At 33.9% G+C, this 15,709-nt stretch overlaps 1 protein-coding gene across 1 annotated transcript in view; it reads right to left on the bottom strand.

The window, feature by feature from the left end:
* Positions 1-495: 495 nt before the first annotated feature.
* LOC110601858 (phosphatidylinositol 4-kinase alpha 1) overlaps positions 496-15,709 on the bottom strand; it is a 29,601-nt gene continuing 14,387 nt past the window's right edge. Inside the window, exons 14-26 of the mRNA XM_021739220.2 lie at positions 15,054-15,268; positions 13,703-13,883; positions 13,173-13,309; positions 12,749-12,899; positions 9,345-9,611; positions 8,681-8,758; positions 8,498-8,545; positions 5,327-5,499; positions 5,042-5,237; positions 4,327-4,467; positions 1,556-1,764; positions 1,119-1,280; positions 496-1,015 (exon numbers count right to left, since the gene is read on the bottom strand). Coding sequence (XP_021594912.1) covers positions 757-1,015; positions 1,119-1,280; positions 1,556-1,764; positions 4,327-4,467; positions 5,042-5,237; positions 5,327-5,499; positions 8,498-8,545; positions 8,681-8,758; positions 9,345-9,611; positions 12,749-12,899; positions 13,173-13,309; positions 13,703-13,883; positions 15,054-15,268 — 2,217 coding nt within the window. The 3' untranslated portion in view covers positions 496-756. The remainder of the gene's footprint in view (positions 1,016-1,118; positions 1,281-1,555; positions 1,765-4,326; positions 4,468-5,041; positions 5,238-5,326; positions 5,500-8,497; positions 8,546-8,680; positions 8,759-9,344; positions 9,612-12,748; positions 12,900-13,172; positions 13,310-13,702; positions 13,884-15,053; positions 15,269-15,709) is intronic.

Raw genomic sequence — 15,709 nt, 5'->3', positions numbered from 1 at the left:
GACCCAATGCCCAGTGTTATGGACAGAGTGGTTAATAGCCAAACCTTGCACATCCCTCCACCAAACACCACCACCACTAACCAAATCGGATTAACCAAGGAATCTTGACAGATCTTATTATACTTCAGCCATTCCATGTACACCATAATTTGGCATTAAATCCCAAAATGTAATAATCACCATAAACTTTTTTTTTTAAATTTTTTTAAAAAGTAATTATATTTATATATGCTTGCTCCCCATTTGTTAACTGAATTAAAGGAAATTACTTATTTTCTTTATTTCAAATAAAGAAATGGTTTTACATTTTAAAAAGTGAAAAAAAAAAACCAACCAAACAGATAAATTTTAACACATTTTTTTAATTAGATAACTCCAACCATCAAGACACTAATTTCAAAGATATACAAAATAAATTGGAAAAAAAATTTACCCCTATAAAATTGCCAGGCTGTTGACATGTGATTAGGTGAGGGGAAAGGTGTGAAGACTCAATTTTCTGCAAAGGAACTGTGAATTTCATTGGTAAACAGTAATGAATAAAAAAGAAACTGTACTTTTACAAACCTTAACGGGAACCCCACCACTAGGTTACAAAGAAGCGCCGTTTCTACAACCTTTTTTTAAACTCCGAGCTTTCTAAAGTGGAGATCCCTTTGAAAAGAATTACAGCTGTAAAGATTGAATAATAATACAATTACAAAATTACAGGCACTCAATCATGTACATTTAATGTCCCATTTGTATTATTTCCGTTTACTTCTCAATGCCTTGCTGCAGATATTGTATCAAGTCATACCCAGCAGTCGTCCACTTATTGTAGGCATCTGTGCACACGCGGATCATGAAATTGGCCGCTTCACGCTCACTCATCTCAGGATGAAATCTCTTGCGTAGATTTCCGATTGGGTCACCCCTACTGAAGCAAGGTAGTCCACTGTCTAACATCAACATCACAGTGTTGATTATCCCGTCCATGTAACGGCGGGCTGCGAGGTACCCCTTGACGCACAAACTGTGCATGAGATTACAGAGAGAGAATCAAGCACTTGGTTATTTGAACATTTTTCCATAAACACATTCTGTGGAAGAAATCTGAGAATATCTATGAATACTACCTTACAAATTGGTACCACGTTTCACTCTTCATGACACCAGATGGATCTAGTAATTGAGTCATCTCATGGCTCAGCTTGAAGTGTGCACTCTCAAAGCGCATATTTCCACCAGGTGATATTTCGAAGATGAAACCAAAATCAATATGAACTAGCCTCCCGACGCTGCATGGACATGTACGTTAGTTTCATATTTCTGATCTTTTCTTTTCATTGTGGTCCTTCCTCAAAATCCCACAATGGAGAATTAGTTGGAAATAGGCTAAAGCTAAAACATGAAAGAGCAATTTGACCACGTAGACTTGTGTTTTTTAATGTTATTGCTTTTTCAACATTACATGCTTAGATGTGAATGCATTAACCCGATTCCCCAGCCAGTACAACTTCGAAATCATAATATTAAAATCAAGGAGAAATTGGAAGGAAAAAAGATCTCATGCCTGTCAAAAAGAAGATTCCCATTGTGTCTATCCTTTGGTTGAAGCAAAAGACTGGCAACTGCATAACCGGCACTACTAATGATGAAGTTCTCACGCGCGGCTTCAAAATTAGGAGAGCCTACATTCCCAAAATCCTGTTGAAAAATCTCATACAAACCACCATCTGTTGTTTCACCCATTTGACTTCTGCTCCGGCTATTAGGCACAACCTGTCGTGTTAAAAAAATAGCTAGTAAGTAAAAGAACATGCATATATAAATAATAAGGATGATCAATTTACACAAAGGAGATAATTACAGATCTAGCTTGATCAGAAGATGGCCTATCATGATCTCCCATATAGGAGCAATATTTGCATATTCTCATTCCTTCATGTTTTCATGTTATAGTTAAATAATATATGTTGCTAAAACATATGACTTGCATTTGGCATAGCAGGCATAGACTACAGAGGGCCATTGTTTATACATTTCTCAAGGCCCTGTTACCCCATAATGTATAGTCATATTCTGGATTGAATTGGAAACAGCCATTGCCACATTACTCAACAGTAACGGCAATTTTACTGTTAAGTACCAGTAACAGTTTTACCTCAATAATTCAAATGCTTTATATCACTTGCATCAGGAATGTTTTCTTCATTTCTTCCTTATCTATAAATTTAATGTTTGTATTCGGTGTATTTATGCTTATTATATGGTCGTGTACCTTAGTTTTTATCATACCTATATATATTCAGATTCAGATTCGTGAATTTTGCAAATTTGTCAAAAAAATTTTGCATAGTACCTCGTCCATTACAGGTTTGTTTCTATTAACCACTAAAACGGCCACTATTGTGATTTAAAACCATTGCTGCATGGCATTTTACCACCTCAAAGGAAGCCTGTTTTGGGCCTCAACAATCTTTTCCATCATTTACACCAATCCACACAAAATATGAATAATTAGGATTAAGTTGGGAGGATAAGAAGGCAGATTATGTTATGGAAACAACAGAAAAAATAACGGTCCAGAATATCTCAGGGTTTATCACAGAAAGAGGAAGAGAGATGGAGGGAAATCCAATCTACTGGCAGCAAAGGATGAGGGCAATCCACCTCTAGGCAATCAGGTTTTTAAAGAAGATTTGGCCGAGTTAGTTCTAACAGATGATGATGCAACCTGAAGGCTTCAAGTAGACAACGATGCCAGGAGTCTATAAAATGAAGTTAGGAATTGAAGATATGTTACAACTTACAAGTAACTTATTGTTCTAGCAAGGGTGCCTGAGAGCACGGACTTCAGTCCTGCTACTTTTCTCTCCCTCTTTTTCTTTAAAGTTCTTAAAGCCAGAATTATTTTATTCGTTCTTGAATTAGATTGTTGAGAGAGATTGTCTGTAACAGTGCATATATCATTCAGTAAAGTTTGCATCTCTCCAAATTCTTTACTCCACTTACAAGTATTCCTAATTATCAATTATATCAACGCGCTACACACACATGCATTTAGCAGGTAAGATTATGTAGTATTCCAAATTTGACATTAACCAGCAATCAAATCATATAGATGATTGGACAAACTTTCCACATTTACTTCTAATGAAACAAAAGGAAGTCTACCGATTAAGATATTCTTTCTTTGACTTGCTGAGAGCCTGAACCATTAGACAGAGTAATAGGCTTACATGAGGTTGGTTGCATATAAGGTGACTTTTAATTTGGGTCAGATCTAACTCAACTCAGAACTCAAAAGCTAGATCTAACTCAACTCAAAACTCAAAAGCTATACCTAACTCGACTCAAAACTCAAAAGGTAGTTCAAGAGAGGAGTGCCTAAAATCCTTAAAAGGGGCACGTTACCCCTATTCTAATTCAACACACCCCTCACGCCCAGGAATAAATTGAAGCGTAAATATGGGAGGCCCAACTTCGAATGGGAAGGCTCCGATAGCATGTTCAATTTGGGTCAGGCCTAACTGACCCCAAAAGCTAGCTCAAAGAGAGAGCAATGTCTAAATTCCTTATAACAGCACATTACCCCTATTCCAATCTGAATCCGAAGTAAAATACAACAGTGACGAATTTAATACCCCTATTCCAATCCGAATCCGAATCTGAAGTAAAATACAACATTGACAAATTTAATGAAATCAGGAATAAAACAACCAATCAAAATCAAGAATCATAAGCCTCTTATAATTCAAAGAAACCCCCTCAACCTTTAATGAATAATGAACTCGGTTGCAATGCTAAAGGCAGATGTAGATCACAAGAACAGAAAACTGGATCTAACAAATGCAATAGCCAAGCTACCATAAACGAACCATTGATAAATTCTGATTCACCACATTCCACCTAAAACATGGAACATTTTGAAAAGGAAGTCACAGCAACCTGACCCTTCCAAAATTAAACCACAAATATCTTAACCCTTTTAATGTAAATCAGAAGCAACATTTCTTTCAGCACTCCTGTTACTAATTATTTTGGAGGATGCTATTCTATTATAATTAATAATTGTGAATTTTACAAATTAATTAACTGTAGTGTGTGTATATGTATATAATTTGAATCTTAAATTACATCTTAAGACTGCATTCTCATTTTACATGACCATCACATTTTGCTATGGCTCAAAGAAGGGGGGAAAAAGGTCCCAAGTCATTCACAAATCACACTCTAGGGAGCATACCAAATTGTGGTTCCAAAGCACATGGATGTTCAAGGTAACATGCTCCACATATAAAAACATTCAAATTAAATGGATGGCTGAATATAAAAGCTCACCTCAATAATACCTCTCTCTGGTCCAGTTGGAAGAACTCCATATGGGTACAAATAAAGATTAAGTCCAACTGCTTCAAATACATCTCTAAGTAGAGCTATCACTTGAAGTGCAAGAACATCTTGTCGGCAATCATCTCCAACCTTAGAAGAAAATAATAAATTATCAGAATCTTACATTGGAAAGTAAAAAACTTTAAATTCAGAATTTTGTTTTCCTTATTTTTTTTTACAAAAGAATGAGATACACTAGTCTTAGAAAATATATAAGACTGTCTAAACATTGATACACTTGAAGGGAAAAAAGGATCATTAATGTAATTAGTAAAGCTATAATTTTTCTTTTAATCAATCTTCTCCAATAAGTAAATGAAAAAACAAACTTATACGTCAAACATTTATTTAGATGAAAAATCACAGGAAAATTTGAGTCATTAGTTATGCTTTATTAAAATAAACAATTATGGGTTCAACATCACTAATGTGTCATTTGCTATACACACGAAAAAAGGCTAGTCAAGTATCAAATATTAGTAAATATCAAACATAATCGACAGAATAAATTTGGTATGTGGGAAAAAATATCATCAAATTTCAGTCTCAGTTTGGAATGTCTAAAACATAGGTATACCTAATTTATTAATTGTATAAATTAACAAATATAAACATTAGAATTGCATTCTGCTGGTATTTTGATGGTAAGAGTTTACAAGCTTACCTTGAAAATGCAAGCTTGAGGCTTTATTTCATTTGGGTCACCATCCCGGTCAATCACATTAAATGTCACCATTATAGGAACTTTTGCTGCTGACTGTAATGGTATTCCACTGTCTACCTGTATTCCCCTGACAAGCTTGGTAGGATCAGTTGGTAAATAAAGGTCCTCGCCCTCCATTTCAATTTTCTCCAATTCCCTGTTGTGGCAAGTCAACGTCAACTTAAACAGTCAGCAACACTAACATACACGAAAAGAACTTAAAGCATTAACATGTTAGAAGTATACTTCCGAATCCCAGCTCGACGTTCTTCCTTGGGAAGTGGATAGAGAGCACCAGAAATGGACGTGACTTTGTCAAAGAATGAAAATTCCCTTTCAAAAATGTCAAGGGCCTTGGGGTTGAAACCATCAATAATATGTTGACGAACAACTGGCAATATCTCTTGAAATGAATTATTCTGTAATATCAGCAAGCACATGCAGTTATTAGGGGTCGAATGTCATGCATTGTCTAAGGATTATCAACTATTATTTTCAGATACTTAACTACATGCATATGCACGTATCTCCATGCACAGAGTGTCACAGAAAGTTTAACAAATCAAGTAACAATATCCAGAAGAAACAGATAATGATCTGAAAAGTTTTGCTTATGCATACAGCAGAATATGGTCAATTTTTTACATTTCATCCTCCGAAGCTCAATGACAGCATAACACATTACCAAGCAAAAGCGGATGATGCTAATTCTATACATCAATTAGACTAATTTTCACCCAAATCCCTCAACTTTTGGTATGTTTTCAATTTGGACACTCTGACTTCAATTTTTTCTTGGAACTCCAACTTCAATTTGAGTATTATTGGAGTCCTCAGTCCTTGTTAACTACTATTGCAGGTTTGTAGATCAATACATATAAAAGTTATTTTTTTTTTTCTCTCCTACTCTCCTATATAAATTTCTATTTCTATTGTTTGTACTTTCAATTATTAATAATATAATTTAATTCTTTAAGCAGGATTAAAAATTTTTAGTAATTAAGTTATTTAATTTATTTTAGCTTTTGGTATCCTTCTCTTTCTTTTAAATTAAATAAAAATAAATGAATATTAAATATTAAATGAACAGATATTGTCCATAAATCTATTTTGAAATATTTTTGTAAATATTATTAATTTTAGTTTTACTTTCCATTACATTTTATTAAATATTATTTTTTTACTTTAACATTATTGATTATTATAAGCCACTATTATGAACTACAATTTAAACTTTTATCTAATTACTTTAGTAATGATTTTCAAAAATAAATTAATATATAATAAAATAATGAAATGAATATAGATAATTTCAAATTGCTCCTCCTTAATTAATTATTATTTAAACTTGTTATCTTTCATGAGAAAAAAATAAGACAGAATGAAATTGTGAGATGAGAGAAAAGAAAGAAATAATTTTTTAATTGCGGTAACTTGTAAGCCTGACATAGCAGGTAAACAGGAATTTAATAATACTTAAATTGAAAAGTTGAAGAAGTTTTAAAAAAAGAAATTAAAATAGAATGACCAAATTGAAAGTACACTCAAAGTTGATGAACTGCAGGTGAAAATTAGCCCATTAATTAAGAACAAGTATGTGGGAAATTGATAACAAAAGATTTAATATGAAACTTAAAACAAAAGATAAAACATACAAAATAAATGGATAGAGTTGAGGAAGATTCACAAATTTTCCTTCATTGAAATTTAAGACAAAAAAATTACTTATAACTCAATTATTGTCCATTTATTTTTGGGATTATTGTTAAACCTTGTCTTCAAGGGAGTATGAGTTTCTTCAAAATAAAGTTGTGCGTAAAGAATATTTCATTTTGGCTGAACTACTTTAAATCTGTTGGTGCTCTCATTATTCTATAGTTGGCCTCTAGATTTTGAATATTACTACATCAGTGGTTATTTCCTAACTTTCCATTCCACCTACTAAGTAGTCGTTTTTGTCCAATTTTTGAAGTTTTTCTTGGTGCATCATGAAAATACTGAACTACTCTTATTCAAATTCTCTGCCTCTCCCTCTTGTTCGACCCCCAGACCTCTCTCTCCTTCCTCCAGCATTCCTGCATTAGCTCTTCAACCCAATACATCAAGTCTTTGTGCTTTACCCTGCCCCTATGTCTCGGCCAAAGGCCATTACAACCCAAGTACCCTTTTAGCACTCACCATATCACCCTGCCAGGAAGCAAATTAAAGCCAACCATAATCGATTGAGCTTAACATAGAGACCAGTTATGAATTTATTTCCCAAGCAGAGGTTAAGTCCAAGAAATCAATGATTTTGGCAATGGTGATACCTGGTTTCATTTCACATTCATCCTGATTTTGCTAGTGATTATAATCTTACTTTAATTTTGCTTTTCAAGAATATGAGCCTCAGATTTTGCTTATATCATTTATCAATACTAAAGAATTGCATAATGTTCAAATCAGGTTAAAAGCTCAAAATTAGTTGTCACAATTACCAATTTGTCATAATCTCATTTCATTAGAGATCTGTGTAAGGGGGTCGACTAGGCACGAAAAGAATGATTGTGAATTCATCTTGTTGATTTGTGATCTTGTCAATTATAATTCTAATTCCTGAATTCATGGAACTTGTCAATTTGTAGTTGATATTGATATTGTAATTGTTTGATTTTGCATTTGTAGAGAGATGCAAGGGGGAAGAAGGGACATAAATGGGGGAGGGAGAGAGAGAGAGAGAGAGAGAGAGAGAGAGAGAGAGAGAGAGAGAGAGAGAGAGAGAGAGAGATTAAAGTTGGAATACGAACTTGTACATCTCCTTAGACCACCTTCAACAGTATTGACTAACGGTAAAAGCATGAAAATTTCAAGGGACAGAATAGTTAGTAGTTGAAATAGTAAGTAATAGACAAAATCCAGGGACCAACTACCGAAAAATGGGAAAACCTAGGGACTGTAGAGTAATTCACCTTTTCATCTTTAAACAGAATCTCCAACAGAGAGGATAATTTATGAAGTACAAAAATTTACAGCAAATCACAAACCACCCCCTCCCCTTCTAAATTTGGCAAAATACATAACTGAATTATAGCTATCTAAACATTCTCCTTATTATAATCTCCAACATTTTGGTCTTTCAAGTTTTTAAATTTTGATCAACATCAGATCTAGAATATTATTCTTTTTTAACACATTTGCATTTCTTTTAATCCAATAATAATACCTCAGTAATTACTAGGTAGGTGAATGGTCTGGCAATTATCACATTACACACATTGAAGAAACATATTAAAAGCATATTAGATTGAACTAAACATTAAGTAGCTTTGGAATATGAAATGTACTAGAAAAATTATAAGAAAATTTCACTATTATTTGATTTTTTTTTTCTTTCTTTTGTGTCTGAATACTTTCTGAAAAATTGGCATAAGGGCATACCACTCCAGGGATAGCATCTTTTCCTGCTTCTGGCACACATGTCTCGCCCTGCAATTCACAAGTCCCAACTTAAAACATCAAAATTGGAAGAAAATGTATTTCGACCTATTCTCGTACAACATTATGGAACTTGTTAATAAGTGCAGCTATTACAATCGTGTAACAATAAGAATGTTTCCACACCTGTATATGCCATATCAGAATATGAGCAAATATGTCACTTCTTTGAGCTGCTCTGAGCAAATAACCTTCAACTAACCTCTGCAAAAACATTTTAGGACAAATTCAATGCATTAGAATATACACTCTTTTGCAATGCTATATAGCACAAACAATAATGTGACTCCAATCTGCAATTCTGGCAAGTTGGACTGAGGTAAACAGACAAACATAAAGCCTAATGATCAAACACCCACTAACATTAATTTTCAGATTTGTGCCAGTACTTAATTGCCGAAGTTAGATTAGCCAGAGAGAATTAAAGTGCTATTTGAGTATAGTAAAAAAGAAGGGAAAAAAATCCAGATAGATTGCTTTAAAAGAAAAGGACTACTAAAATGTGATTTTGTATCATCTCAAGCTATACAAATCATCAAAGAAGGCATTCCACTTCACGTGACAGGACACAAAGGCAAGTTATTTTCAAGTTGGTTTGAGTTGGCCAACACCAAAGAGAACCACCTTAAAATTTACATAAACTTTAGACTATTCCAACCAATTGAGAAACAAGATACTGATATTCTAGCATAAATCTGACAAATGGCCAGGTTCAACTCAACAGATCATAGGCTTTATGCAAAAAGTATGATGAGTAGCATAAAAATTAGCATGTCGTTAGATAACCCACCTCTTCATCGTATCTCAGAGACTGCACAAGCTGTGGCATGAAGAAGGTCACTCGCTCTGGAGGGTAGGATTCCAAAACTCTGAGAACATATGCCATGACACGTGGATGACCCTTATATGCAGGAGTGAGGAACTCAAGAGCTTGTGTGATTGAACAAGCAGCCCAGTGAGGCAGTTGTTGCAAAAGCACTGAATTCTCATCAACAGCCTTTGGGGTGACAAAATAGGGCAATGCTTCAGGTATGCAACGAATTTCCAATATATGTGACTGCACCAGGGGTAATCCACAAAATAAAGATGCTAAATTGAATAGCATACCAATAATGAATGAAAGAGAGCTAGAGCTACCATCAAAGGAGACCGAAAATCAAATTCTTTTCAAATTTTCACACAAGATAATTACTCCCTAGTCCCTATCCATAAGTGACATTGAATCAAATCACCACATAGATATTAATAGCAAAAAGCGACCTGAAGTATTTTTGTCATATGGAAAAAAAATGGAAAAAACAAATTGTTGAGAGTTGAATAATGCTTCTGCAAAAGATAGCAGAAAGGGTGCACAACCACTAGACAAGGACAGAAGGTCAATGATGCCGATAACACAAACGTCATGTGGTAAGGAAGAAGCTCAAAGAAGAAACAAAATTGGGAAATATTATCTAATTTGGACAGGGGGCCTATTTTCCATGTTAAATAAACTTTTCTAGTTAATTTTGATCTATCTTAATCCTATTTATTTGACTCAAAACTATTTTTAAGCCTCCCATCACTTCTGGAAAATAAGCTGTGCAATGGTAGCATCTAAATTATGGTTTAGTCACCTTATTGGTCATTGATCCATGGTAATTGATTGGCCTTTCCAGGTAATAGTAAATTTTTTGTTTTCCCATTACACAGACCTTTGTCCATTATATTATAATTGAGAAATACAATGGACTGTCACGGCTGTTACAGTTGTTAAGTAAAGGTGATGAGCTAACGGCTGTTAAAAAGTGTTAGTTAACGGTTGTAAGTTGTAACAGCCCTTATTCAAGTCAGGCAGCTTTATTTGGCTCCTTTTGTACTTTATTAGTCAAATATGTTAGTACAAGGTTAATGGGCTTGCGCCTGTTCATGCTTCATGTCCAATGGGTATTCGAGTGAAAGAGTCTGTTACAGATATAAAACTATTCTTGAGACCTTCATCAGCAAGCTTAAACTTTTAAGTCAAGTGAATCTCTTGAAATACCAAACATAAAATTCATTTCATTTGAGGTTAATTTAATATTTAATACATAACGAGTTTATGCTTATATTTACTCATGTATATTAGTTCAACTATAACTTTAATTATATTTAAAGTTTGAAAATTTTTCAAAAAATAAAGTGTACCATTGCATCATTGGCTGTTTATTTAATTTTTTTTGTTATGAACAAATGTAAATCCTACTGCGACAGCAATCTAAATCCATGGATATTTTTGCATTCTGCTTGATTCCTCCCTCAGCAATTCCATATTTCTAGCTCTTCTTGCATAATTTTAATTTGTTCCTCCAACCTATCTAATCTAACAGAATCAGCACCCACCACTACAGATCTAGTCATTTTGTGACCCTATTGACACATACCCACTTCAAAACACAGCTCTGATACCAACTGTAGTGTAGCAGTTTGCCAAACAGTACTGAAGAAGGAATTAAGGGAGAGAAAGAAGAAGAATTACGAGTAGAGAAGGAGAAGAAATAGGTGAGAAAGAGAAATTAGAGACGCAAGGAGAATAGCATTCTATATTAATGTGCTTGGATAGCCTGTCTACAATAAGCTGCACACATATATATTGTTTTTGTAACAGAAACTCAGCTGGATAACAACCTTCCAGCTATCTAACTACTTTAAGAATCTATACCCAATTTACCTCAAGTCTAATTACATTATTTCCTCCTTTACATTTCTCTTCTATCTCCTATAATCCGTAACAGGTTGCAAGTCCTTTAGCATGATGTAATCAAATTAATTTTTTTCTATTCAAATGAGGGATTTTTTTTTGTTCCAATTTTGATTAATTTCAACTGCCTGATAATAATTGCAACTAAGGTTTAAATCATGACAAATTTGGCAAAATTAAAAGGTCTAGGCGAACATTGCAAAAACACACAAAAGTTTGGATCTTTTTCTTGGCCATTAGGCTGTTTAAGTATTCCAAAACTAGTTCATAATTTCTTGTCAAACTACGATTAGGTTTTCTAAGCCTTAAGCATCATTTTAAGGTACTTTCTAGACGGGACAATTTCAATAGAACTTCAACTATTTTATACTCTTAAGGCTCTAGAATTTAATTTCCTTATGGATTTGGATGTTTGACGTTTAGATGTGATTTAGCCTTGATATCGCTTTTCCATGTTGTGTCAATTCATGAAGAGATGATGGTAGAATTTTATCTAATCCATACTAGACTTATTATCACAATTCTCTCACTTTAGTGATTAAAACCATGGTTTTTAAACCTAGACCACATCAGTCAATCATACCAGGTGCTAGGCTCGGACCACTAGGTGGTTCATCCGGCTACAAATCAGTTTCTTTTTCAATTAAACAAAAAAGAAAAAAGGAACTCTACTTCCAAGGGGTGTTGAACCCGTGACCATAGGAAGTCAATTATGACTTATTTGTCCACTAAATCAACTTGTGTTTTCATTAATAAATAGTGCAAATAATTTATTTTATTAGTGTTGAATTATTTAATTAGCTTTCCAATTTATTATCTTTTATAACATAAAAGCTATATAATTGTTATCTAATAATTGTGATACAAAATTATAACATTCGAATTTTACTTTTCATTGATATAAAGTTTATCATGAAAATTTTATTTTTCCTTTTATAATAATTATTACTATTATTATTAAACCAAAACTCCAATATTAAAATTTAACTAGCTTTATTTTAATAATAATTAATACAAAATGTTAGAATTGATGAAAATCTTCTCAAATTACGAAGATGATTACTCCTTAATTTAGGGATTAAATGCCTCCTTAACTTAAGGATATGTCTTCATAAATTTAAGGGTTTATCTCGGAAATTTTTCATTATATATATGCATTATGGAATATGCAGGAGATAATGGAAATTGAGTAAAGATGTAGTCCTTTAAGTTGTTTTCCTTCTTTTCATTCCTTCCCTTCCTTTTCTTCCTTCTTTCTCTTATAATAAAAACTTAACCAAATAAATCAAAGATCAAGCTATTAATGGTTCCTATAACCAATTCCCTTCATGCTTTCACTTTCAGATAATAGACATGAAATATAGTTTTCCTAAATGGAAGTATCATCTGAACAAATAATTCATGTCACTCATCATTGACTTCAAATCATTTCACATACTATCAAATTAATTCCTGTTATCAAGAAATGGCCAACCTACCTGAACAAGATGTGACACTTCAGCCTTCAAAGAAGCATTTGCGGGGAACCTGGAGGCCAAGGATAAAGCAATCCGAGGATCCACAGAGAAAGCAGTTCTAGCATGTTCAATCCACTTCTCCGAGCTAATTTTAGGCCGTGATGTAGTTTCCCTGAAAATAAATAGGAACATGAAAAGATCTTCAAGATTTATTAACAATATTAGTATGCATCTTCAAGATAATCTTTTATACTTGGGTTGCAAGCCCCAGCCTCCTTCAAAGCTAACACTATTTTACTCATTGAAAGAGAGAGATTGCATTATTATCTGTATGTTTGTGCATGTCCGTATGAAGTTAATACAAAATGAAACTAAGCACAAATAAAAGATCTTCAAGACCTGTATCAAAATGTTCTTAATTTGTCATAGAACAATGAAAGTTTACTTTGTATTTGTGGGTTGCGCCCAAACTTCAAGCCTATCAGCCTCATGCTGGCATAACATCAAAAGCAGCTGCTTCCGTTTTTCTCTTCCCACAACATAGTTATCCATTTGGCCCCAGATAGGGTGGTGCAGATCATTCTGCAATTACTTAATTTTATCAATGCAGTGCATCATAAACAGAAAAGATCTTTCGACAAAAGAAACTATACAAATATATGCCAAAATTTATCCATCTTCCCATTCTGGGATGATCCCCAATGTGTTCTCTACTTTTATTCTTTATGATGAAGCATGACAACATCTGATGACTTCACAGGACTCGCATAATAAACTTATTTGATGATGAAAATTATCTTCAGAATGTGACTATACTTTTCCTTCTCTATTGATGCACAATGCAATTATACATTTTCCACTAATAAGTTGTATCATTGGTGAAACAAATTTTGGGATGGATGCAGTGCAGGCACCATAAGGTGGAAGAATCAAATTCAGTTAACCATGCATATGCTGCAAAAACCAGTATCTCACCATATCAGCCACAGAACTCCCATTCTCTTGTCCCCGTCCTTTTGCATCAGATTGAGCATCTTTGCGCTCATTTGAAAGATAGTGAACAAATAGAGAGACAGACTGAGCCTCACTTTGTGCAAAATTCACATTGTTCATGTCATACCATTCAGGCTCAGAAGCAAACCAGCCCAAACAAGTCCTGAAACAGGTACCAAAAAGAAATTCTCAAATGCCAAAGATCAGGTACCAAAAAGAAATTCTAAATGCCAAAGATTCATCATATGAACTGTCACTAGGATTCTTTACACATTCTACAGCAAATAAGTTTACATTTTGAAGATAACAAGTATTATTTATTAAAGCTTCATTGAACTAGTTGTGTGCTTTTTTACCCTTCCTGGAAAGAGGAAATAAAAAAAACCAACAGCAAAGCTGACTGAATGAAACAAATAACACATACTTGCGGACAAAATAAACCTAGATACCCCCCGCCAAAAAAAAAAAAGAATAAAGAAAGGACATTTGAAGAAAATCATGTATCACAAGTTGCATAGCTTGCACCTGGTAGAAGATAAAAAATAGTAACAAAAAACATGGAATTCCATGCTGATAATTACTCCCATCTCTTAATGAAATAATATTGGGCATTAGAATGTCTTTAAGACCTCCTTCAAGACCTATTACTGAGAAGAACAATAAAGACTATCAATCTACAAATTCTACAACCCCTCCCCACCCCCACCCAAAAAAAAAACACTCAACACATCATAATTCATGCATTTTGCAAAAGGATATCTATTAGTAGAACCTTAGAGCTTAGACCACATTTCTCAATCTGTAAGTTTAATGTAGCAACTCCTCAAAACTAAATTAACTTGCCATGCAACTCTTTCCCCTTCTTTTGAGAAGAAGGCTGGAGGAAGAGGGGACCTTTTATATGGAACACTCTTTCATATTTTGACCCTTTAAATAAAATATTTAGACTTCACCGACCCAAGGCACACACAAAACAACATAAATCAAGAGGAACCCCCCCCCCCACTGAAAAAAGAAATAATAAAGATGATAATAACAATAATGTAATGTGAACAGTAATGTTATTATTACAAATTCAAAGATATTTTGTCACATGTCCTCCTTGAAAGACGCTTATGTATTTTACAGATTATCACATATCAAAATTATAAGCAATAAAGCTTGGAACTAATGTTACAGGTAATTAAGCTAACAAATCATGCTGCATTTTTTAAATGTCTCTTTGGTAAGCATACTATAAACCTTTGTTCTTTCACTTGCCAGAAGCCCAATGATGTAAAATTCAACAACCAGTAGCAGAACATGACACAGAAATGCAGGTCAATTGAATCACCTATAAATCCGGTCTTCTAGTAGTTGGAGCCCTGATTTAAAACCCTGCAAATTCCCCTGGCTTTGGCACGAGCAAAACTTGAGCCCAAGAAGCATGCATGTGAAAAATGTGCCTGTAGCTGCAGGATGGCGTGAAAAGTTCCATGGTACTTTCATAGTCCCTTGCAACAGTCGGCCAAGGAGCAAGAGTTGCTCAACACTATTGTGATGAACAACCTATACAGAAGAAAAAAAGCAACATAAAAGGAAATATAAAATATTTAGTGAATCAAATTATATGCACAATCACACATGCATATGCAATGCAACGCCTAACCTCCAAGAAATTTGTCCTCTACCAAACCTTTGATAAAGAATTACCAAATAACCCAAAGCCAGGCCATATATATATATAAAGAATAACAATCGCTAATCAACACATGCACCTCAAAAGTAGATTTCATTCAGAGAACAAATCATAACCCAAGACAATTAAAAACCATATCAGATCCTGATATAACCTTATAAGTGGCATTTCCTATTCTATCTAGGAAAGGGGCAGCTAACATTCAATGTTACCATCATAATCCCACAATAATATCCTTCTGCAACTGCAACCTCAGATTTCAGAGTCATCTAAATAGCTGCATAACAAACCACAAGTTCATAATATCGTAG

This window comes from Manihot esculenta, chromosome 15 (genome assembly GCF_001659605.2).
Source record: "Manihot esculenta cultivar AM560-2 chromosome 15, M.esculenta_v8, whole genome shotgun sequence".
In the NCBI taxonomy this organism is placed as follows: Eukaryota; Viridiplantae; Streptophyta; class Magnoliopsida; order Malpighiales; family Euphorbiaceae; genus Manihot; species Manihot esculenta.
This window is presented reverse-complemented; position numbering and strand designations above follow the sequence as displayed.